At 39.7% G+C, this 23,651-nt stretch overlaps 2 protein-coding genes across 6 annotated transcripts in view; one reads left to right on the forward strand and one right to left on the reverse strand.

Moving 5' to 3' along the window:
* Window positions 1-1,844: 1,844 nt before the first annotated feature.
* Window positions 1,845-19,439, forward strand: vhll (von Hippel-Lindau tumor suppressor like). 2 transcript variants are annotated; one of them, XR_011953394.1, is made up of 4 exons: window positions 1,845-2,459; window positions 10,088-10,222; window positions 12,899-13,269; window positions 18,556-19,439. XR_011953394.1 is itself a non-coding variant. In XM_072551600.1 (3 exons), the coding sequence occupies exons 1-3, from the start codon at window positions 2,273-2,275 to the stop codon at window positions 13,063-13,065; spliced, it is 489 nt and encodes a 162-aa protein (XP_072407701.1). In that variant the 5' UTR covers window positions 1,845-2,272; the 3' UTR covers window positions 13,066-13,331. The 2 variants fall into 2 exon arrangements, 1 of the variants encoding a protein (XP_072407701.1); XM_072551600.1 differs by lacking the exon at window positions 18,556-19,439 and having other exon boundaries at window positions 12,899-13,331.
* tbc1d30 (TBC1 domain family, member 30) overlaps window positions 15,181-23,651 on the reverse strand; it is a 67,553-nt gene continuing 59,082 nt past the window's right edge. For 2 of the 4 annotated variants that reach the window (XM_072551596.1, XM_072551598.1), the window contains 3 exons: window positions 21,113-21,322; window positions 19,465-19,536; window positions 15,181-16,293 (listed from right to left, as the gene is read on the reverse strand). In XM_072551596.1, coding sequence (XP_072407697.1) covers window positions 15,530-16,293; window positions 19,465-19,536; window positions 21,113-21,322 — 1,046 coding nt within the window. In that variant the 3' untranslated portion in view covers window positions 15,181-15,529. The remainder of the gene's footprint in view (window positions 16,294-19,464; window positions 19,537-21,112; window positions 21,323-23,651) is intronic. The other 2 variants (XM_072551597.1, XM_072551599.1) reach the window with 1 other exon arrangement.

Raw genomic sequence — 23,651 nt, forward strand, 5'->3', positions numbered from 1 at the left:
ATCTTAAGATTTTCCTCTATATTGTCCTGCCTTCGAGGAAGTTAGGGTTGTATTCCTGACAGGTCTAATTCCAGGTTGTTTGTGAACGAGGTTCTATGTGGGATTGGAACAAGCCAATTCAAAGTGTAGCACAATATAATTTATAAAATGGCTGATTTCTATTTCAATTCCACTAATCTCACTTAATTCATCAACCTTTAATATCCTTATCTAATAAAAATCTGGCAATTAAACAAAGCTGTAAATCTGAAACAAAAATAGAAATTGCTGGAGAAACTCAGCAGGTCTGGCAGCATCCATGGAGAGAAAGACAGAGGTAACATTTTGAATACAGTGACCCTTTGTTAATGACAAAAATAGGGTCTCCACTGAGCAATGGGGATGGTGCAGCAGTGGGTAAAAACAATGACTGCAGATGCTGGAAACCAGAGTCTGGATTAGTGGTACTGGAAAAGCACAGTAGTTCAGGCAGCATCCGAGGAGCAGTAAAATCGATGTTTGACCTAGGGAGGGTGTTTAGACAGATTGTAGCTAAGGACAGGTGTCGTCTGCTTGTTAAACAGTGACTAGAATATAAGAATAAAGTTATATGTGCAAGAGATTATTAGCCATGTTGTTTGTGTGCCATGAACAGCATGGCTTTGAAGCTGCTGAGGCAAAATTTTGCCAATAAGGGGCATGCTGGATTACCAATACTTGTCTGGGTGCACAGCAGCCTTTCACAGGTAGTGTGGGCGAAGGGATGCTGGTCATTTGGTAGATATCCAGTTAACAGTGAGTGGTTCGAGGAACAGCATGTGATAAGGTGGGGATGAAATCGGACATGAGGAATGTCATAGGGATGGTGGAGGTAATTAATGAGTGTGGTTGGTAAGATGTGGTGAGAAATCTCACAAGGCCTCTTGTCTCAAGCTTGATGCAACTTACACTTAGGCCAAAAAAAATTTGCCTCTATTTTCTGTTAGCATTTTCAACTATTTTTGCACCAGTTTAATAGCTTTTTGTAATTTTAATATATTGGCCCCTAAATCTCTCTCTTCCTCCAAAGATTGTTGCTTCTTAACACATAGAAAATGTTTTGACCTCTCTATTTTGGATTCAAAAGTGGAAAACCTCATTCTTGCATTTTCTATCGCTTTGCTGATTAGTTGGATTGATCGATGTCCCTTAGGACCTTTCTGCTCCCATACACTGCTACATTACTCATTAAATTTAACGAGTAGTTTTCACAAAAAAAGTAGTTCAAATCTCCAGAGGAAACTTGTCACATTCTGTCAGTTGGAGTAGGTACCCACTATCTTTTGGTTATGTCTCCTGTCTTTCCAACTAACTATCCGTCCATGTAATGGATAACCTCCAATTCCACGCAGTTTCATTTTTGTTAACCATCTCTTGCATTGAGCCTTAGTAACTGCCTTCTGTAAGACGATATAAAAGGCATCATGAGACACATATACCTGACTTGAGCGACCTCATTCAAAGAATAGCAGCTTATCTTACTTAGCCTTCCCTAAATAAAATGCTGGTTCTCTCTAATCAGTTCATATTTGTCCATGTTCTGACTAGAGGTTAGGCTTAATTTCAAATAAAACTTTTCTGGAGCGCTAAGAATATTCCTTCTACCCCTGCACTCTGGAACTTGATCTCGTCCAGGTAGGTATTTTCTATATCAACCTGCTCAGAAACATTATCACACAGTTCTACAGCAGGTGGAAACCCAGGCTTCCTGGATCAGAAGTACAGACTGTCACTGGGCCAAAGTGCCCTTACCATTTCTGCAAGTATTACCTGCCCATTGCACACCCAATTATTCAGATGAGGACTAATTTCTGTGGCTCCTGTGCCTTGTGGTTTGAACACATACTGTTTGTATCTCGGTTGCATGTTTGTACAGCCAACTAATTTGAACCAAAGTTTGTTTTATACCCGGATGTGTTTAAATTCAAGCTGTCCCTGGCCCTTTTCGTATTTACCCATGCCATGCCTTCGGTTTGACTCTATTTGTAAGGATAATTGCAGCTGCCTGCCTTTAAGTTGGAAGTTCCGAGGAAGGCTGACCGGACCCGAAACATTAACTCTGATTTCTCTGCACAGATGCTGCCACACCTGCTCAGCTTTCTATTCTGTTTTCGCTTCTGAATCATTGCATCCGCAGTTCTTTCGGCTTTTTTTTAAAAAGCAGGCACTTCCGGGTTTGTTGCAATGAGTTCCAAATCAAAGTGAACGCGATCGATGGTAGACGGCACTGGCCTGCTTCAAACACTGAGATGTTATGGCTCACACAGGCGAACAGCCGGTGAGTCCGCTTAGGTCCCTGCATTCAGACGAAGCCACTTTTGTTAAATTTGTTAATCGGACCTTGCGGACTGCAAGGCCTTGGTGGATTAATTTTGAAGGCGTTCCTCAGAACTATGATGATATTCCTCCTGGAGGAGCCCTGCATATGTGCACGTATCGGAGTAAGTAGCTGGGCATGAATGATGCAGAAACAGATATAGCTTTAAGATGTACCTCACTCAAATAATCAGCCCTCGCTCTCTTTGACGCTGAGCGACATTTTTCTGCAGGAAATTAAATCAGCCCTCTACCATCTCCCTAAAACTACTGAATCTACCTCGTGTGTACTTACAAGTGGGCCCTGCGTTGTATTTCAGTACTATATCTAGGTGAACATCACCTGGGACTGAAAAGTAAAATACATGTGTTAAATATCTGATCGAAAAATGTCGAATGTTCAAGGTGTATTTTTGTAATGGATATAATACCTGGGTGTTTTTTTTTAAAAAGTCTGCTGTCGCCTAATTTGGATGCACATTTATTTCTTGTCTGGATTGCTGTAAATATTCAGAAAAATGGCAAGTCCAAGACTATATTTTGAAAGTATTAGTTATCTGGGCAGCATCATGTGAACAAGCGATGGAGAAGATCATGGCCAAATAAGGACCAAGTTGAGAAGCTAATAAATAATCCAATGACATAATTCTAGTCAGCAGGTGAGAGTTTGGGGGAGGGTAGGGGTGGTGGTGCTCGTGACACACCCCTCTGAAAAGGTAATGTCACCATGGTCTTACTGACCATAGGGCTTCTCTTCCATCAGGAAGAGAGAGAGAGAGAGAGAGAGATAGAAGAAGAGATGAACTGGTAGTGTTGGTTGAACCTGAGGGTCACCATGCTTCAGGTAAGGAGTGAGGATGAGAGGGTGAATGCTACATGTTAACCTCAGTCAGTGCAGGAATTGAACCCATGTTGTTGGCATCATTCCACATCATAAACCAGCCATCTGGCCAAATGAGCCGTTGAACAGATAATATGGGCTAAACTCAGAGTTTTTACACATAAGAGTAAGGCCTTCAGCCTGTCGTGCCTGTGCCAGTCCTCCAACATTTATCTATTCTTGCCCCATTTCCCAGCACTTGACCTTAAATGCTATGGCATTTCAAGTACTCATCTAAATACTTCTTTAAATGCCTTGGGGGTTCTGGCCTCTGCCACTCTTTTAGGCAATGAGTTCAGGATACTCACCACCCTCTTGGTGAAAATAAAATCCACAAATCCCCTCAAAACCTCCAACATCTTAACTTAAACATTGGTAAAGAAGTCATCAGGACCCTTTAAGCTCAGCTGTAGCCTTCAAGGTAGCTCCTAATTGAAGTGTTAGGAAAAGAAAGATGAAAGAATCTTGAGATTATTTAGGGTGCACGAGTATCAATGTTTTGTAGAACTAAGCACTGTTCACACAAATATTGCACTTTGTGCTACTTTGATGGGGTGTCTTCTCGCTGGTAAAACTTCTGATTTAGTTCTGTTTTTCTTCTAGCCAACCTTGAAGGGTGCTGATGACTCCTGAACTGTCCAGGCAACAGAGGCACATTATCATAGAGTCATACAGCATAGTAACAGACCTTTCAGTCCCACTTGTCCAGGCCGACCAAGTTTCCCAAACTAAACCAGTTCCACATGCCTGCCTTTGACTCATATCCCTCTAAACCTTTCTTATTCATGAATCTACCCAAATGTCTTTTAAATGTTGTAACCTGCACCTATCACTTCCTCTGGCAGTTCATTCAGCACAAAAACACACACTGAGTGAAAAAGATGCTCTTCAGCTCTCTTTTAAATTTTTCTCCTCTCACCTTTAAAATATGCCCCTGAATTTTGAACTCCCCAACCCTAGGGAAAAGACCTTTACTATTCACCTTATCAATGCCCATCATGATTTTGTAAACACCTGTAAGGTCACCCCTTAAATCTACTACGTTCCAGTGGAAAAAGGCCCAGCTTCTCCCTATAACTCAAACCATCCAGTCTTGGCAACATCCTGGTAAAACTTTTTTGAACCCACTCTGATTTAATAATATTCTTCTTATAGTAGGGCAACTGGAACTGTACACAGTACACCAAAAGTGGCCTCACCAACGTCTTATACAACCTCAACATGATGTCCCAATTCCTATGCTCAAAGGACTGAGCAATGAAGGCAAACGTGTTAAACACCTTCTTAACTAACCTGTCTACCTAGAGTCATAGAGATATACTGCACAGAAACAGACTCTTGGGTCCAACTTGTCCATGCCGACCAGATATCCCAACCTCATCTTGTCCCATTTGCCAGCACTTGGCCTGTATCCCTCTAAACCCTTCTTATTCAGAGATCCATGCCTTTTAAATGTTGCAATTGTAGAGTATCCACCACTTCCTCTGCCAGCTTATTCCAGACATGTACCACCCTCTGCGTGAAAAAGCTGCCCCTTTAATATCTTTCCCTTCTCATCCTAAACCTATGCCCTCTGGTTCTGGACTCTCCCACCTCAGGGAAAATACTTTCTCTATTTACCCTATCCATGCGCCACATGATTTTATAAACCACTGAGGTCACCCCCTCAGCCTTCAACGCTCCAGGGAAAACAGCCCCAGCCTATTCAGCCTATATCAATTGCTGAAATCCTCCACCCCTAGCAATATCCTTCCGAGAGGAAGGAGACCAGAATTGCATGCAATATTCTAAATGTGGCCTAACCAATTTCCTGTACAGCCACACCATGACCTCCCAACTCCTGTACTCAATACTCTGACCAATAAAGGAAAGCATACCAAACGCCTCCTTCAGTACCTTATCTACCTGAGACTCCACTTTCAAGGAGCTATGAACCTGCACTCCAAGGTCTCTTTGTTCAGCAAGACTCCCAAGGACCTTACCATTAAGTGTATAAGTCCTGCTAAGATTTGCTTTCCCAAAATGCAGCACCTCGCATTTCTCTAAATTAAACTCCGTCTGCCACTCCTCAGCCCATTGCCTCATCTGATCAAGATCCTGTTGTAATCTGAGGTAACCTTCTTCGCTGTCCACTACACCTCCAATTTTGGTGTCATCTGCAAACTTACTATCTGTACCTCCTATGTTCATATCCAAATCATATACATAAATGATGAAACGTAGTGGACCCAGTACCGATCCTTGTGGCACTCCACTGGTCACAGGTCTCCAGTCTGAAAAACAACCCTCCACCCCCACCCTTTATCTTCTACCTTCGAGCCAGTTCTGTATCCAAATCGCCAGTTCTCCCTGTATTCCATGGGATCTAACCTTGCTTACCAGTCTCTCATGGGAAACCTTGTCGAATGCCTTACTGAAGTCCACCAGATCACATCCACCATTCTGCCCTCATCAATCCTCTTTGTTACTTTTTCAGAAAACTCGATCAAGTTCGTTAGACATGATTTCCCATGCACAAAGCCGTGTTGACGATCCCTAATCAGTCCTTGCCTTTCCAATTACATGTAAATCTTGTCCCTCGGGATTCCCTCCAACAACTTGCCCACCACTGATGTCGATAGATGCTCACTGGTCGACAGTTCCCTGGTTTGTCCTTACCACCTTTCTTAAATAATGGTACCACATTAGCCAACCTCCAGTGTTCTGGCACCTCACCTGTGACTATAGATGATACAAATATCTCAGCAAGGTGCCCAGCAATCACTTCCCTAGCTTCCCACAGACTTCCAGGGTACACCTGAACAGGTCCTGGGGATTTATCTATCTTTATGCGTTTCAAGACATCCAGCACTTCCTCTGAATATGGACCTCTGATGCAACTTTCAAAGACCTATGTACCTGAACCCCCAGGACTCGGTTTGACAACACTCCCCAGGGGCATGATGCTGCCCTTATTTACCAAAATGCAATACCCCCCATTTATCCAAATTAAGCTCCATCTGCCATTCCTCAGCCCATTGGTCCAATTAATCAAGATCCCTTTGTAATCTTGGATAACATTCTTCACTGTCAACCAAATCACCAAATTTGGTGTCATCCAAAAACTTACTAGCTATGCCTCCAAAATTCTCATCCAATTCATTTATATAAACAAGCTTTTATTACAAACAAAAGTGGACCCAGCGTCAATCCCTGTGGAACATCACTGGCCCCAGGCCTCCAGTATGAAAATAACCCTCTACCGTCACCCTCTGTCTCCTACCATCAAGCCAATCTTGTATCCAACTGGCAAACTCTCTCTTGAGTTCCATGTAATCTAACTTTACTAATTAGAGAGCCTTGAGGAACCTTATCAAAGGCTTTATAAAAGTCCATGTAGACAACGTCTACTGCTCGGCCACTGAATGCATGGACAGCATTGTTCAACTGTTCTTCATCAGTCAATAGGCTACACACTAGTGTTATTAGCCTTGTCTTCTGTTGGCACCCCTTATTTGGAGATGATGCAGAGAAGCAAACCTTTTTGGCAACTGTGAATTGCATAGAATGTAAGAGTCATGACAGCTCCATGGATAGCAGGAATAGAACAGCAGGAATTGTTATCTGTGGTCATAAATGAGCTAGAGACTGAGAGAGAGAAATCCTTTCCTGCTCAGAAATTTGGCTGGATGATGCCAGGCAGCTCTGAGTGATTTGTATCCAGTTGATAATTCCTGTGATCTGATAGAATGAACTGATGGACATAAATCTGATGGCTTGAACTCCTTGACTCTCTAGGTCCAAGGTGAACTGCACAAATTGATGTGCTTTCCTGAGAAGAGCATTCGTAAGTTCACAATGCACTTGTGCACTTCCAGTTGGGAAATGCCACACAAGGCCCTGAGTACAATTTAAGAGGAACTATTGGTGAGAAGGTATAATTCTGCTGTGATCTATAGTGCCACAGTCATAGTCCTTCCTCCCAAGCTATGTAGTTGCAGATGGGGCAGATTTAAGTGATGACCTGTCTAGTCATGCGAAGGTGTCTGCAGCATTGGCTAACCCTCATCTGCAGGCACCTAAAAAAAGACCCTATCACGATACACTGCTCTACAGTGCTGGCGCTCTGCTTCACAGGCACTGCTGAATGCTCCACAGCTGCAGTCCCATGAGCCTCACTCAGGTCTCTGATGTTCTCTAGCCATTCCTTCACCTTTTTCTTCTTGTCCATAAGCTCACCAAAGCTGCTAGGTTTAACTGGCCAATTATTTTGCTTTGAAGTAAGGACTTGTGAACAAAAAGCAGGCAAAAGATGTTAAGTTTCCTTTTGAGAACTCACCTTAGTCCAATAATCGTTGGCCCTTATCAGGCTACTCCTGTATTAAATGTAAGTCTTGAGCATTGGAGTGCATTTCATTGTTTGAGCTCTGCAGGGGCTCATGCATACAGACCTTACCACCCTCCTATTTCTACTTCTGCAGTGAGTAACTAGATACTAATCTGACTGAAGATAAAAATGGTGTGCTTAAATGTTTTTTTTATTCCTTTAACTGCAATCCTTCCTTTGTTCACTTACATTCTTTCCCCCGCTATTTGGTAAACGTGGCAAACAGACTGGAGGCCGGCGTGGGTAGGCGAGTCCTAGAGGTGAAACCCAGACTGGAGGCTGTTGTGAGGAGGCGAGCCCCTTGCTGACTGGAGGCGAGGCCTTGAGTTTTGAAACCCAGCGTGGTCTGAAGACTTGGTCCGGTGTGGTCTGGATACTTAGGTGCTGGATTAGATTGGGGTGGAAGGACTAAATCAAGTACTTTTTTTTTCCTCGTTATTGTTATGCTGGACTTTTATTTATTATTCTTTCAATTTTTGTATCAAATACCTGAGCACCTGTACTTTGGTACTCTGTACCTAAGGTGGAGCCATAAGTGGCAACATTGCAAGCTTTTCACTGCACTCATTCGAGTGCACATGATAATAAAGCTAATTCAATTCCTTTTTTCTGGCATCACCTCTGTCATGCCTCCAGTCTCCCCTGAAATAGTGCTCCAATCATTTCCATTTTCCCTCCTATGCCTCCTCCCCAGACTTAGCCCACAACCACCAAGCTATCCATACACACCCTCAGTCTTGTAGCCTTATTCAGTTTACCTGCTTATTCACTTGCAAACCTCATTACCCTCTTGTGTTTCCCTTTCTCAACCAAATACAACTTTCACACTTCTTTGTTCCTTTTTCAATAACACTTCCCACAACCTCCCAGTTGCCTATCTTCATTTCTCAAGATGCTCCCGTTGTCTATCTCCACTTCCCAAAATGCTTCTAGGTTTAACTCCTTGTCACAGCTTCCCACCTTTATGTGTACCTTCTTTGTCATGGCCGTTTTGAACATTTCAGTCATGCTCGTTCTGGTTTGATGTCAGGAATCTGACCTTTGGCCTTCTGCCTTTCAAAGGCCTGGAAGATTATGCCCATTGTTTGTATTTTTATTCTTGTTTCTTCACTGTAATGTTACAAATTGTCCTCTTGCCAAACTGATCAGCTAATATCTTTATGAAACATATTTTTATGATTTGAAATGATAAAAATAAAAGCCACTAATTTGATGAGTCACAAGATAGCCAAAATGGTGATAGGTTTTGATGTGGCCAAGTTTAAACAAGAACATAGCATTATTTTGCATGCACCTGATTCAGTAAAGTTCATCAACTGGTTTGGTATTGTAATGTTCTCAATTTTATGTGCATTGGATGCAGAGCTGAGCAATTTGATCAAAAATGATAGACTATGCCAGTAATAGTTTTATTTTTGTTGCATTATCAGTACAAACCTATTCTGATACCATCAACAGAGATGGTTCAGTGGCCAAGTACTGTCCTGATGCAGTTTTTCTACTATGTTGCAGTATAAAGGAGGTGAGTTGCTCAGCAGCAGAAACTTTGGCAACATTAAAACATTAACTCTGCTCCACGCGTAATGAGTACTTATAATTGATGTACGGTAGAACTGCAATGTGTTAAAATTGGATGACTCAAAATTCCAATTGTGGCAACCAGTCCATCCAGCTGAATGCGAACTATTTTTGAGGATAGGTTCTTGATGAGGGACGTGTGGAAGATCGTGACAGAAGCCACAATTGCCATCTACTTTCCCCATTCTGGATTTAGATAGAGTATGACTTTGCAAGATGTCAAAAATGAGGAGGAGCAGTATGAGGCACCTATCTCAGTGATGAGATTCATTTCGCTCACCTTCAGGGGACTGGTGTGGAAATTCCAGCAGAGACAACCAGGGAAACTGATCCCAAATTGCAGGACACTACATGTTACACAACAGAATAGGTAAGTGAAGCAATGACAGATGCAGTGTGTCTTCTAACTGAGAGGACTGATGACATGAGTCAAATGAATTCCCATCTACCCACCCACCTATTTCCACAGCTGTTTCATGCACTGCAACAGAAAAACAGAAAAGATATTAGACTGTGCTGACTACAAGTTGGATTATATTGCGCTTGGCCAAAGATTGCACGTTAAGCAGAAAAACACTACTGGGTTTTTCTGGAGCAAACTCCCAAATCGTTTCATTGCCTTTTATTGGCCAAGGGTTGATCATTGTCAGTTGTGAACTAATTGGAAAGAAATTTTCCACATATCTATTATGCCTGTGTACTTTCATATTTTATTGACATATATCATGTTTTGGGACAAAACTAGATTACATAGTGGCCTTCTTGGCTATCTTAGCACTGTGTTTAACAAAGATTTTTGGGTGGGTTGCCTATGATTTCACTCAGTGGTTTTACTATACATAAAATAACAGCAGAAGCAGGTCTCATTGTCTTCAGATACTGACAAAACAGTCCATCACTCCATTTTAAGCTCTTTTTACTTTTCTCAGCTCACCCTTGGGTTTTTCGTGATGCAGACACTGGAGACAAATTGTTGATAAAGAATGGTGAGATATATTTTCCAACATCCACACAATATGATGAAGATGGTCCGATTTACATTCCTGTTCATGTCACAGTTCCAGGTAAATTCAGCACAAACGGATTTGCTTTTAGCTGAACCCACAATTACCACACAATAACTGGCAGCCAACCAGCCATTACTTCTTAGACTTAGTGTCAACTGCAGTTGTCTGAATACATTAATGGTCAAAATGTTGTTATTCATTTACCTATTAATTTTTTATAGCAATTATTTTGAAATATTTCTCTAGCCTGTTAATAATCATGGAAGAGTGAAGGAAGACTTTTTTAAAAAAAAACTAATTTCACCTTTTAGATGACACAATCCCAGACTCTAATACATCTTCTCAGTCTGTTCCTTGCCCAGCTGAACTAATTTCTTCCTATATTGACACTTTGGTTTTTCTCTCCTTTTCACATTTTTCCTACCTGTATCCAGTTCAGTGCTCTCATTACTTGAACAGTTTCCTGGTCTTAACTATCTCATTTTTCACCATTAACATCCAATTGCTATACACCTCCATTCTCCACCAGATGGTCTGTATGTTCTCCAGTTTTTTCTTGATTTGCTACTGGAGACACAAAAATCTCCATCCAGAACTTGCTCCTCTGTTTTGCAAACTTTTTCTCACATTAAAAAACATCTCCTTCAACTCCCCTCACTTCCTCCAAAGTTATTAAAACAGTTGTACACACAGTTCCTAGCTATGCCCAACTTTTTGTGGGATAAATTAAACATATTTGGTTCCAGTCCTACTCAGGCCTCCTCCCTTTCATTTATTTTTGGTATCCTGATAAGTGCTTAGATTCAGCTTCCTGCTTTCGTGCGTAATTGGAAGATGTAATTTTCTGGACTTCTAATTTCTGTCATCTTCTCAGTTTATGTGGTCCATTTCCTTCTTTGATTTTTCTGTCTCAATACCTGTAAATAATCTATCAACTAGTATTCACAACAAGTCCACGGACTCCCACAAATACCTTGCCTTTACTTGCTCACATCACATTCCCTGTTAGGGATTAGGTTCTTCCAGGTTCACCATCTAATCTGTTCAAACACTGCAATCTTCCTCAGTTGACTGTCGCATCCTCCTACTCCAGTTGACAAAGACTTCCACCATGACAATTCTATTGCCTGCACTTTATCCCTTCTCCGTGACAGAATTTTTGCCCTTGTCTTCACACCTCTCATGTCACTAACCACCACATTCAATGAGTCACCCAATGCTGTTGCTGCCATGTCTAGCAAAACACAACTTCCCCTGCATATCACCCTTTTCATCATTACAAAGGGATCATCCTTCCGTGTCAACCAGATTCACTCCTCCGTTAGCCCAAATACCTATCCTAACCCTATAGCAACATTCAAAGTAACCACAGGAGGTGTAAGGCTTCAGCTCTTTTGTAACCTCTGGCCTTCAGACCACCCAAAGCCCCAAGCACTCCAAATGAAACAATGATTTATTTGAACTTCACTCAACTTATTGTTTTCATTGCTCACTATGTAGTCTTCTCTTCCCTGGAGAGACCAAATGCAGACTGGGTGACCACCTTGTGGCAAACTTCCACCCAAAAATGCATCTGAGCAGAAACATTCCATTTCCTCTCCTTTCAATTCTCAACCTTGCTCCATCTCTGACCTTAGCCTGATGTAGAGTTCAATGAAGTTCAACTTAACTCAAGAAGCAGCATCTCACCTTTCAACTAGCTACTTTATAGACTTAAATCAATTTATTTCACTTTTTCTCAGTATTTCCTTATTAATCTCTTTGGTTCAAAGAGTTGTTGTGTCCTTCACACCTCATCCAGACACCTATTTTGTTTCTCCTTCCATTACTACTCCAGTAGTTCCATTAAACTTACTATGGAGTTCATCTAACCTGCCCTTCTTGTTCACAGACCTTCTCTTTTCTTCTTCCCATCTTCACACACTCTTCTCCCAATCACTTAATCAAAACCCATTCACAATACTTCTGAAAAAATAAAATACTGCAGTTGCTGAAAATCTGAGACAAACTCAGAAAATACTGCAGGACCTTAGCAGGTCTGGCATCATCTGTGGGAAAAGATGTAGCATTAACGTGAATCTTCTTCCGACCAGTTCTGAAGAAAAGTCATATACATAAGTGTTTTATTAGCAGAATCACTTTAACAACAATCTTCACATCTTTTGCGCCAACATTAAGTTGGGGGTAGAATTTCCATGGGATTGCTTCCAATTTCCTTGTCAAATCTTCAATGAAAACATTGAAAAAAGAAATTCACAACATACAGCATAAAATGACAGGATATGGAAAAACCTCATTAAGGGAAAGGAAATATTTCTCTCATTCAGGCAATAATTTTCTGAAAAAAAATCTTTTGTTAACTGTTGAAGATGAATCAAAACCTAGCCTTATTAATGTAAAACTAATGTGATTTATTTCCTCTCCCCTCTAGGACATTGAGGCTAAATACAGCAACTCCCTAATATATGGCTGAGATTAACGAATGCATTACAAACTGTGTTGGAACATGAACCTAAAATATTAGCATACTTATCCCTTTAAGATTCAGTTTGTAGTCCCGAAAAACTGTTTTCTAGCTGCAGTTCATTTAGTTATTGCTCCTACTTTAGCTTCAATACCCAAGTTCTTAGTTTGCTCCATTGTTTAATAATAAATAGTTTGATAGCCTGAATCGTTATAACATTCAAAATTGAATATCCTAATTCGAGTGTATAATAAATTTATTCTTTTCAGTATATTCACTGAAGAACTGCTGCTTGCAATGTATTCGTAAACATGTGAAATCGGAAGATTATACAAAGTTGGATCTACCAAAGTCGCTGCATACTGATCTCAAGAATTCTCCAGATCTGCTAAGAGCAATTGGAAAACTAAGCAGGCGCTACAGAAGCAATGAATAATCTAAACTTCGTAGTTCAAGATTTTTATTAGTAACATTTCATTTTGCTATCTATGTTGTTTTAGATTTACTCTAAATGCTATCTTTATTCTAACCATTACACCTTCATTAGTGTTTCGCGTACAACAGGGACTACGCTTTAAAATTACTTCATTGGTTGTAAAGGTCTTTGAAATCTTGGCTGATCATGAGGACCTTCATAAAAGTAAGTCTTCCTTTTATTAACCACCTGAAATTCTCAGTTAAATAAATTAATGTTTGAAGAGATGTTCAAAGAATGTTTTACACAATCTCTGGTTTCCTTATAATTATGGACTTCAATATTCCTTCTGTTAGGCCCTTTTAAGGAAGTGGATGGAAAAAATTGATGAACCATATCACTGGTGTTACCCAAAGGCAACAAATGCAATGGGAATAGTATCAATTACAAGTTTCCCTTCAAGCTGCACAGTATCCTATAATTATGAAACTATATCATTGGTTCTTTCACTGTCACTGGGGTCAAAATCCTGTAACTCCCTTCCAAATAGCCACACTGTAAGTAATCTAAATCTAAACAGCACCGTGAGTGTACCTACAGCAAATGAACTGCAGTAGTTCAAGAGGGCACTTTCTCAAGGGCAACCTTTGAGGGCAATTGGTTTCCCCTTATGGGAGAGTTTAGGACCAGACAGCATAATACCAGAGTAAGGGGTCCCTTATTTAAGACCACAATAAGGAGGACTTATCTTCTCAGAGCATAGTTAATCTGTGGTATGCTTTACCATAGAGGGCTATCAAAGTTCAGTTATTTCAAAATCTGTATATCTCAGCCTCAAATAACCTTAGATCAGTAATCAAGGGTTATGGGGATAAGACAGGAAATACATTTATATCTCCAAGCAATATCAAGGCAAACTTCTATCCATATCCCATACCAGAAAAAGATAATCCTTGAACAATGTCTTTAAAACATTAAACAAACTGTGAATTCTGAACCCTGCTAAGATAATGGTGGCTTCTAAACCTCAGCTAAGCATTCAGAATGACACTTGACCCTTGGAAAATAAGGTAAGTGTTATATCAAAGCTACATGTTCAGTTACTAATTCTGCCAATGAAAACAACTCAGTAGAGGCTTATTTAAATTTTGACAATCATAGTATCTCTTTTACAGTTGAAAGAGCAGGGCATTTAAAAAATCTACAGATATGTCAGATACATAAACCTGTAAATCCTTCAAGAGCACTTACATTATCAATTTATTTGTTGTGCAGTGAGAGTTAAGGCTATTGGACCTGTCAAAATATGATCAATTTGAACCGAGTTCCGAGTTCAAATGACCCTGCTCCTGTCTGTGTGAACCACTACTCTTCTGCTGACAAAAAATTGATTCTTGGAAATGGGGATGAGACTTCTTCATCAGGTCCCATCCACTATTTCTGAAGGTCTGCAAAATCTTTCAGACTCTGTGACGGAGATTTATAAAATGAGGGGTGTGGATAAGGTGGATAGACAAGATCTTTTCCCTGCAGTGGGGCATAGGTTTAAGGTGAGAGGAGAAAGATTTAAAAGGGACCTAAGAGGCAACATTTTTATGCAGAGGGTGATATGTCTATGGAACGAGCTGCCAGAGAAAGTGGTGGAGGCTGGTACAATTACAACATCTAAAAGGCATCTGGATGTGTATATGAATAGGAAGGATTCAGAGGGATATGGGCCATATGTTGGCAAATGAGACTAGATTTATTTAGTATATTGGTAGGCATGGACAAGTTGGACCAAAGGGTCTGTCTCTATGCTGCACAGCTCCATGACTCTTATATCTCACCCACAGTATCACATTAGATTTACCCAGTGTACCACCTGTGCGAGCCCTATACTTGTGACTGAAATAAGTATTCTCAGAAGGCTGCAGAATAATATGTCCACAAAGAAATGGTTACAGAGAGTAAGAATGGTTTTAAAAAGTGTCAGGCTGTTTGAGTTCTTATTTATAGTTCTGTATTTTCTCATGGCACAAACACGCAAAGGTAAATATAACAAATTGTATCGATGTACAAAGTACTGTGAATGCAAAACGTTAGATTTTGACCACCATCTGAAGATTAAAGTATGAAAAGAAATTTGTAGTTGAAATTGTAAACAGTACTTTTTATTGTGACATTATACAATGGCAATAGGTCAGACAGCAGTTATGAGAACTTTAGATCTTTTCATACTATATCACCTTTCATGCTTTGTTTTCCTTCAGTTGTCCATAAATATCATATTATGTGCATCTAATATTGGTCTTCAATTTCTGAAAAATGCATTTAATACAACAATACTTTAGAATTTGACCTCAGGTTGTTAAACCACATTTTTAAAACTGTTATTTACAGGAGTAGGTCTTCTAACATTGCACATAATAAAACATGTCTTAACATCTTAATTTAAGAATAAATTATAGCAAAATGGTCATTACAGAATTACTCTTTAGGTTGTTCATTCTTTCCTGGTCCCTTTTGGTTTGTTGTTTCCTGTGCTGTTAACCTTTTTGCTCATGTGGGGAAAATGGACTGTTGGGGTCCTTTCGGTTGGCCCGTACAATCCTAAATTTCTTGCTGCTGCTGATTTTCTGGGAGGTTTAACACTAGGAAAAGGGTTGAATGTCTGAATCTTCAAAGTGTTAGTTCTGTGCCCTAGATCTGAAATTCCTTTCTCGGAATCGGAAGAATCAGATGAGTACCTTTGGCTTGGTGAAGGACTGGGAGGTTCAGTTGCAGTTGTGTCAGTCTGGCTTAAGTCTAATCTTTTCAGCTGGTGTTGAACTATATTCACATTGTCATTAGCATCCCTGTAAACTGGATCAGAAGATTGTCCATCTGCTTGTGCTGATATTCGATCCTCAATACTTTTCCTGTCAGCTTCATTGCTTTCTGTTGAGCTAAGAGATGACTCTTTCACTGGTTTATTACTTTTTCGTTTCATAATGTCACTGTGATCCTCCATGAGCCCTATGGTGTCACCATAGCTCAGCTGGTTCTTGGTCCTTGCTAGGTTTTTCCGATGAACTCGAATGTGAGTGCGCCATGGAGAATTGAGCTTTGCCTTCATGTCATCCTGTGAGGTTTTTGGCCCAGGGACATGGATTACAGCGTTCCTGGTGATTCTGTTAGTAGTTCTCAATTTCTTCCCTAGAAGTAAGTGATTCATCATTGGAGTTTGATTGGTCTGTGATGGTAGAATGGTGCTGACTGGCCCTTCACCTGTGAAGTGTACAATAAACAAAAACAACTCACTAGTTAATAAGTGGCAGGAGCAATCATAATCTCTAACTGCAGAGCTCCATCTTTACATTTCTGTTGAAATAATCACAAAGTTCATATTGAATCTTCAAATAAAAAACACATAAATCACTTATTTATTACACCATTGCATTGTAATGTAATAAACTTTAGTCAAACTTTTAATAAATATTATGTCATCACAGTAAGATCAGATTTCACTCAGATCCTGGTGGGCACACTGCCATTGCACATTGATGCCTCCAAATCAGCGTGAGTTGGCAAATGTACTCAAGTACATAGGAAAAATTCACATTATCCTGGTGTTCCTTTGAAGTTGAGGCAGAGGTAAGATTCAAAACCGAATCGGAGTATTCCTGATACGAACATTAGATAGATGAAACACATTTTTCAACAATAATAACTATCAACTTGACAAAACTGACCAAAAAGCATTTTAAAATAGGTAATTGTAAACAGAGTACAGGAAGGTGTATGGATGGGGTCAACTGATTTTCTTGATCTGTGTTAATGCCCTAACTTAATTTGCAGATGATATAAAACTTAATAGTATTGTGAGCCAAGACAGGATACTGGTAAACATGGAGAGATAATTGGCTAATGGAATGGACAGGGACATAAAAACGAAATTTAATGTGCACAAGTTTGAAATGAAAGATTTTGGTAGGGAGAATGAAGAAAAGCAATAGAAAATAATATTTTATTCTAAGGGGGTGCAAATGTAGAGTTACTTTTAAATTTGTGTATAAATAGTTGAAGTCTTGGAAAACGGAATCATGATTCTGGGGACAAAAGACTTCAGTTAAATGTCTCGATTGGAGATACTCGGGCTGTTCTCCTGGGAAATGAGAATGGAGATTGGATGTAGTTGTTCAAAATTGTGGCTATGATCTGGAGGTGCTGCTGTTGGACTGGAGGGGACAAAGTTAAAAATCACCCAACACCAGGTTAAAGTCCAGCAGGTTTATTTGGAAGTACAAGCTTTTGGAGCACTGCTCCTGACTAGCTTCCTGACGAAGGAGCAATGCTCCGAAAGCTTGTACTTCCAAATAAACCTGTTGGACTTTAACCTGGTGTTGGGTGATTTTTAACTTTAAAACTGTGAGCATTGTTCAGAGTCTTGAGCAGTCTGGACAGACTAGATGGAGAAAATGTTCCCATTGGTGGAAGAATAGAGAACCAAAGGACACCAATTTAAGGGGATTGGCAAAAAATAAAGTAGAGGCAATTTTTTTTTGTGCAATTAGTGATTAAGATCTGGTTAAGTGAAATGTGCTGTTTGAGAGAGTGAATCTACTTTCACCAATCAGAGCTTTCAAAAGAAATTCAACAGTGATCAGAGGAGAAAAATAATTACAGGTCTATGGGGTAAAGGGAAAAGATTGCTACTAGTTCAATAGCTTCTACAGAGAATCAGCATAAATATGAAAAGTGGATTGACGTATATTTTAATAAAGGCCAGGGACTGATGGTATTTTCTGAATATGTGCAAAGCCAAGAAAGATGAAGAACAGTAGGGATGTTGTTATTCATCTGTGGCTGTTATCCATTTGCACCAGAGAGATATCGAATGTTACTTCCTGTGGAGCTTTGATAAAACTACTTTCAAAGGGGAAAACATTGGCAGCTGGTCAATTAATATATCTTGTGGGCAGTTCAGAGAAGATTGAAATGATCAGAAATGAAGGCCCAACTAGCATAAGAACAGAGAGCGGGGTGAAGAAAGTCTTATGTTTGAAATCTTCTTATGGCATGCCATCTCCAACAGAAAGAATGCAAAAGCATAACAAAAAGAATAGTTATAGTCATGCAGTAACCCCCCACATATCAATCAAAATAAGCAGTGGGACATGCATCCAAGGAGCAGATGTATTATATGGGAGACTACGTAAACAAACACATTATGGATTGGAGTATAAGAAAGCTTTGGGTTATGGTGAACAGTAAAGGGACAGCCTAATGTCTCATGAGTATTCAAGATCAGGAGAGTGGAGCATGAGAATCAAGTGAAATATAATTGTTAAGTGATAGATATGCTTTGTATTATTCATTTCATGGAACATTCACCGGATTCTGTTACCTGCCCTAACTGTGCATCATCAAATCTCTTTCTGTACTGTCTTCATACAGTTGGAGCAACATTGATATTAACAAGTGAGAGAACCTGTTTCCACTTCACTGATCATCTCTCTCTCTCTCTCTCTCTTTGTGTCTTTGACAAAGGCGACCATCCTTTTTGGAAGTGCTCTCTTTTGCCTGGAGCTCAGCCATATTGTTTGAAGCTGCATCTGGAAACAAGGCTGGGGCCAGCACTGATTACAATAGAAAGCTTCAGATCATGCACCACCACAGAATTATGCAGTACAGAAGAGCCTTTAGGCCCAATGAGTTTGTACCCTATCTCTAGGGGAATTCAGTCACAATCGAAAAATATGGAAGTTTGTAAAATATCAATTTAGAAACAGGTCTAGGTAATTTGGTGGGAAAAGGTCATGGCTATTGTATTCAATAGTTTGTACAAAGTGGCCAATGCAAAAGGTATTTCCTCTCTCTTTCCAAAAGAAAAGTGGACAGCTGCACTTCTCCAGGACACTGCAACCGCTGTTTGTAACCAGCTGTCAAGAAATAGACACGTTCTACATTAATTTGATACAGTGAATATTTCTTCACTTTTTATGGTGGAATGAAGATATTTTTGCTGTTTCTTATTGTCCAACCAAGAACTGTATCATTTGCCCACCACCTTGTGCAAGATTTAACATTAAAGATCTTTGTGTTAACACCAGAATGCAAAAAGTGAAACTTTGGCACATTTCTCATTCATAATCACTAGAAGTCACTAAAGAGAAACAGTTATAAAAATATGAGCACATGGTTGAATATATATAAGCACTAATATGCAAGATAAGTAGACTTGAAAGTTCATTAAATTTCCATGAGTTGTTCCATAGAGGAAATAGTGATATATGGAAAATAATGTTTCACTGAACGAGAGAAAGGGAGAGAGAGAAGATGCTGCACCATAGGGAAAGAAAAATAAGTTAATTTACTTAAAGGTGTTTTTACATTTAGTACCTCAATATATAACTGTAATATGAAAAAAATAATAAAATAAAATTATAAAACACTAACTTCTTTCAATAGTATTATTCAGCTTGTCCCTAGGATCTGGAATGATCCCAGGATTAATTTCATCTTCTGTTCCTGATAAAAGAAACAGAAATGTAAAAACTGGACAAAATGATCTGTGTGTATATTGCAAGCAAGGTAAGCAGAAAACCTCCACATGGTAAAATTGGTGTTATTATTCTGAAAATACCTTGTTACAAATGCTTTCCTGTCATTTTTAACCAGCAATTTCCTGCATTAGGTGTGCATTCCTCTTCCACCCTAATGGACAATGTTCCATAGTCCAGTATTGGACTTGAAATGTTAACTCTTGTAAAGAGAGAAACAGTGTTGACAGACTTCCTTAGTTTTTCCAAAAACATTGTCTTTATTCTACATTCCAGGACCTTATTTAAAAGGCTTTTCTTCATTTATTAGCTCAGGCAGCAAGTGTCAGCAACCAGTAGGCTTATACAGCACGAAAACAGACCCTTCGATCCAACTCATCCATGCTGATCAGATATCCTAACCTGATCTAATCCCATTTTCCAGCATTTGGCCCGAATCCCTCTAGATTCTTAGCATTCGTATACCCATCCAGATGCCTTTTAAAAACTGTTAAGTATAGTAACTGTACCTATCTCCACCACTTCCTCTGGCAGCCTGTTCCACACATGCATCACCCTCTATATGAAAAAGTTGCCCCTCAGGTCCCTTTTAAATCTTTCTCCTCTCACCTTAAACCTTCTAGTTTTGGACTCCTTTACCCTGGGAAAAAGACCTTGGCTATTGACCCTATCCATGCACCTCATAATTTTATAATAGTCTATAAGGTCACCCCTCAGCCTCCGACGCTCCAGAGAAAATAGTCCCAGTCCCTTCAGCCTTTCCAGAGAGGTCAAGCTCTCCAACCCTGGCAACGTCCTTGTAAATCTTTTCTGAACTCTTTCAAGTTTTACTATAACAGGGAGACCAAATTTAATGCAATATTCTAAAAATGGCCTAACCAATGTACTGTATAGCCGCAACATGACATCACAACTCTATACTAAAAATACACTAACTATAGAAATTGCCTTCATTGGTCAAAGTGGTGCTGTAGTGATAATGCCACTACAGAACATCAGGCTAATGTCCTGGAGACATGGATTTGAATCCTGCCATGGCAGATGCTGATATTTGAGTTCAATAAAATTCTAGAATTAGAAGCAGATCTAAATGTTGATTGTTGTAAAAAACCCATCTGGTTCACCAATGTCCTTTAGAGAAGGAAAACCACAATCCTTCCCTGGTCTGGCCTACCTGTGACTCCACAGCCACACCAATATGGTTGACTACTAACTGGATTTTGGGAAAATGGGGATGGGCAAATGTTATGATATGGCACCTATAGTCCATAAATAAACTTTTTAAAAAAGGTTAAGATAAATCCTGTTCTCATCTGATTTCACATATCTGAATTTTCTAACAAAGAGAGACAATAGCAATTAGAACAAATGATTCATTTTATCTACGAGTGGAGATAAGTAATCCATCACAGATGAGTGTTGAATCAGTAGCCTTCTGATCTACAAAAATGTAGGTCAATGAGTGTATCAGTATAAAGTGAATATTTGATAAAGTCCTATAAATGGTTTTGAAGTGTAGCTGTGATTCTGAATAATTTTTTTACCTGCTTTAATGAAGATGAGATGGGCTTGTTGTTGTTGTTGCCTCTTCTTCATCCTAACATACTGTCGTTTCAGTGCATTGATATCAGTTGTCATGCGTTCCATCATCATGCTGTTAAAGACAGAGTGGTGCTCACTGCGACTTGCATCAATAGCTCCAGGGCTGAGCTCAGCTATGTTGCTCGATTTCAGAATTTGCTCATCTTGCTGATCTGGAGAATTAACAAACAGAGAAAAGGAAAAAGTTAACATTTCTACAATTTGTATCATATTTCTCTCATGTTCAGGCTTGATGGAAGGACAAACTGTAGATTACATCAGTAATGTAATAACATGTATGGTACAGCCAGTTTTGCTATAATGCAGTAGTTCCATTCTCATGCAATCCCGTGCTATAAGAAAATTATGTAATAGCAGTATACTATTTAAATTAATAGGCTCGAATCGCATTATAACCAATACACGCTTTAAAAGTTTGCACTTTAGAAACAGTGTCCCTAATTCGTCAATCATGTTATAGCGAATTTGTGTTAACGTAGCGCGCGTTATAGCAGAATGACCTGCAGCTGGAAATGCACCACAGAGTTGGAAACAAAATGAAAGTGACTGCAAATACAATGCTTCTGCATCTTTATAAATGTACTGTAAAAAACTATTGTACCATTTACACAAGCTGATAAGGGTGATTGCCTTGATTAACAAATATTATTCCATTTCACATTAACTGAAGAAACGAATCATCTGCACAAAACAGCAACTTGTCTCACTAATACACGTGAGAATGCTTTAACTTTTATAAAATGTCCTGGTTGGTTGGAAATTTTGCTCACTTGAAACGATAGCATTAGAATTTTTTTATATTGTAGTTGATGGCTAAAAGCAGTAACAAATGTATGCAGGTCTCTCCTGCTTGTTCACACAACTCCTGGTGTACTTACTTGGCAGTGACCACTGGGAACTATATAGAGTTTGGATCAGCAGACAATCTGTCCACAAATATCCTCAGTGCTGTTTCAACTCCAGTAACAGAAGTATGGTGGAAATCCTGATCATTGATTTTAACGGCACTTCTGCCAAATCTCTGGGGAGTTACAGCAGTGAAGTGCAATCTAAATTCCTGGCCCCTGAGGCAAAGTTATGTTATTTGATACAAGAATCTCTGCAGTGACCATGCAATATAGGGTTGACATAACAGCAAACTGCTGTCTTAAACATGGCTAATCTGTAACACCAACCTACAGAGATGAGAATTGTGTGTGGGAAGGGCTATCCACTTACAAATAGTTCACTTACATCACTTGCAAGTTCAGCAGGCCTCGATGAAAGTGTCTGTTTTGTCACTTGCCTGAAAATTGATGCCTACAGCTTGGGTTTCCTTTCATTTATTCTGCTTAATTTAAGTCTCTATTCCTCTAAATTTGGTGAATATTCTGAATGGGCTGAGATGCAGTTTGGATTTCCTTGAAGGCTTTCAGAAATTTTGCCATTCCATTGTAACATTTTCCTCTAATAATTCCCTTTCCAACAGCTTTCACTTCAAGGCCAAATGTTCCAGAGGCCAACTGGCTATTTAACAACCACAAAGTTCAGTATTTGAGAAGTATTTTTATATATCACTTAGATACACATAAACCAGTCACACTGTTCAACATGATGTTCTTACATTAATTTCATTAATTGTAAATTAATAATATTTTGTGGTTTAATTTGGGCTTCATCTAACAAGACAATAGTGCTGACATTTATTGAAATGGGAGCATGTGGGGAAAGGACACGGCCACTCTCCGGCCACCTCCTGATAATGTTTGCAATGGGAAGGCTCTGAACCAGTTATCAACTGAGGATTGTAATTGGGCATGTGATGCCCATTTACGGGCTGCATCCCAGAAGCAATTGGTATTCAGCAAGTCATAGAGATGTACAGCATGGAAACAGACCCTTCGGTCCAACCCATTCGTGCTGACCAGCTATCCCAATCCAATCCAGTCCCATCTGCCATCACCTGGCCCATATCCCTCCAAACCCTTCCTATTTATATACCCATCCAAATGCCTCTTAAATGTTGCAATTATACCAGCCTTCACCACTTCCTCTGGCAGCTCATTCCATACCCGTACCACTCTCTGTGTGAAAAAGTTGCCCCTTAGGTCTCTTTTATATCTTTCTCCTCTCACCCTAAACCTATGCCCTCTAGTTCTGGACTCCCCAACCTGAGGGAAAAGACTTTGCCTATTTACCATATCCATGCCCCTCATAATTTTGTAAAGGTCTATAAGGTCACCCCTCAGCCTCCAACGCTCCAGGGAAAACAGTCCCAACCTGTTCAGCCTCTCCCTATAGCTCAAATCCTCCAAACCCTGGCAACAGCATTGTAAATCTTTCCTGAACCCTTTCAAGTTTCACAACATCTTTCCGATAGGAAGGAGAGTAGAATTGCATGCAATATTCCAACAGTGGCCTAACCAATGTCCTGTACAGCCGCAACATGACCTCCCAACTCCTGTACTCAATATTCTGACCAATAAAAGAAAGCATACCAAA

The sequence above is a fragment of the Chiloscyllium punctatum genome, chromosome 32, assembly GCF_047496795.1.
Source record: "Chiloscyllium punctatum isolate Juve2018m chromosome 32, sChiPun1.3, whole genome shotgun sequence".
Lineage (NCBI taxonomy): Eukaryota > Metazoa > Chordata > Chondrichthyes > Orectolobiformes > Hemiscylliidae > Chiloscyllium > Chiloscyllium punctatum.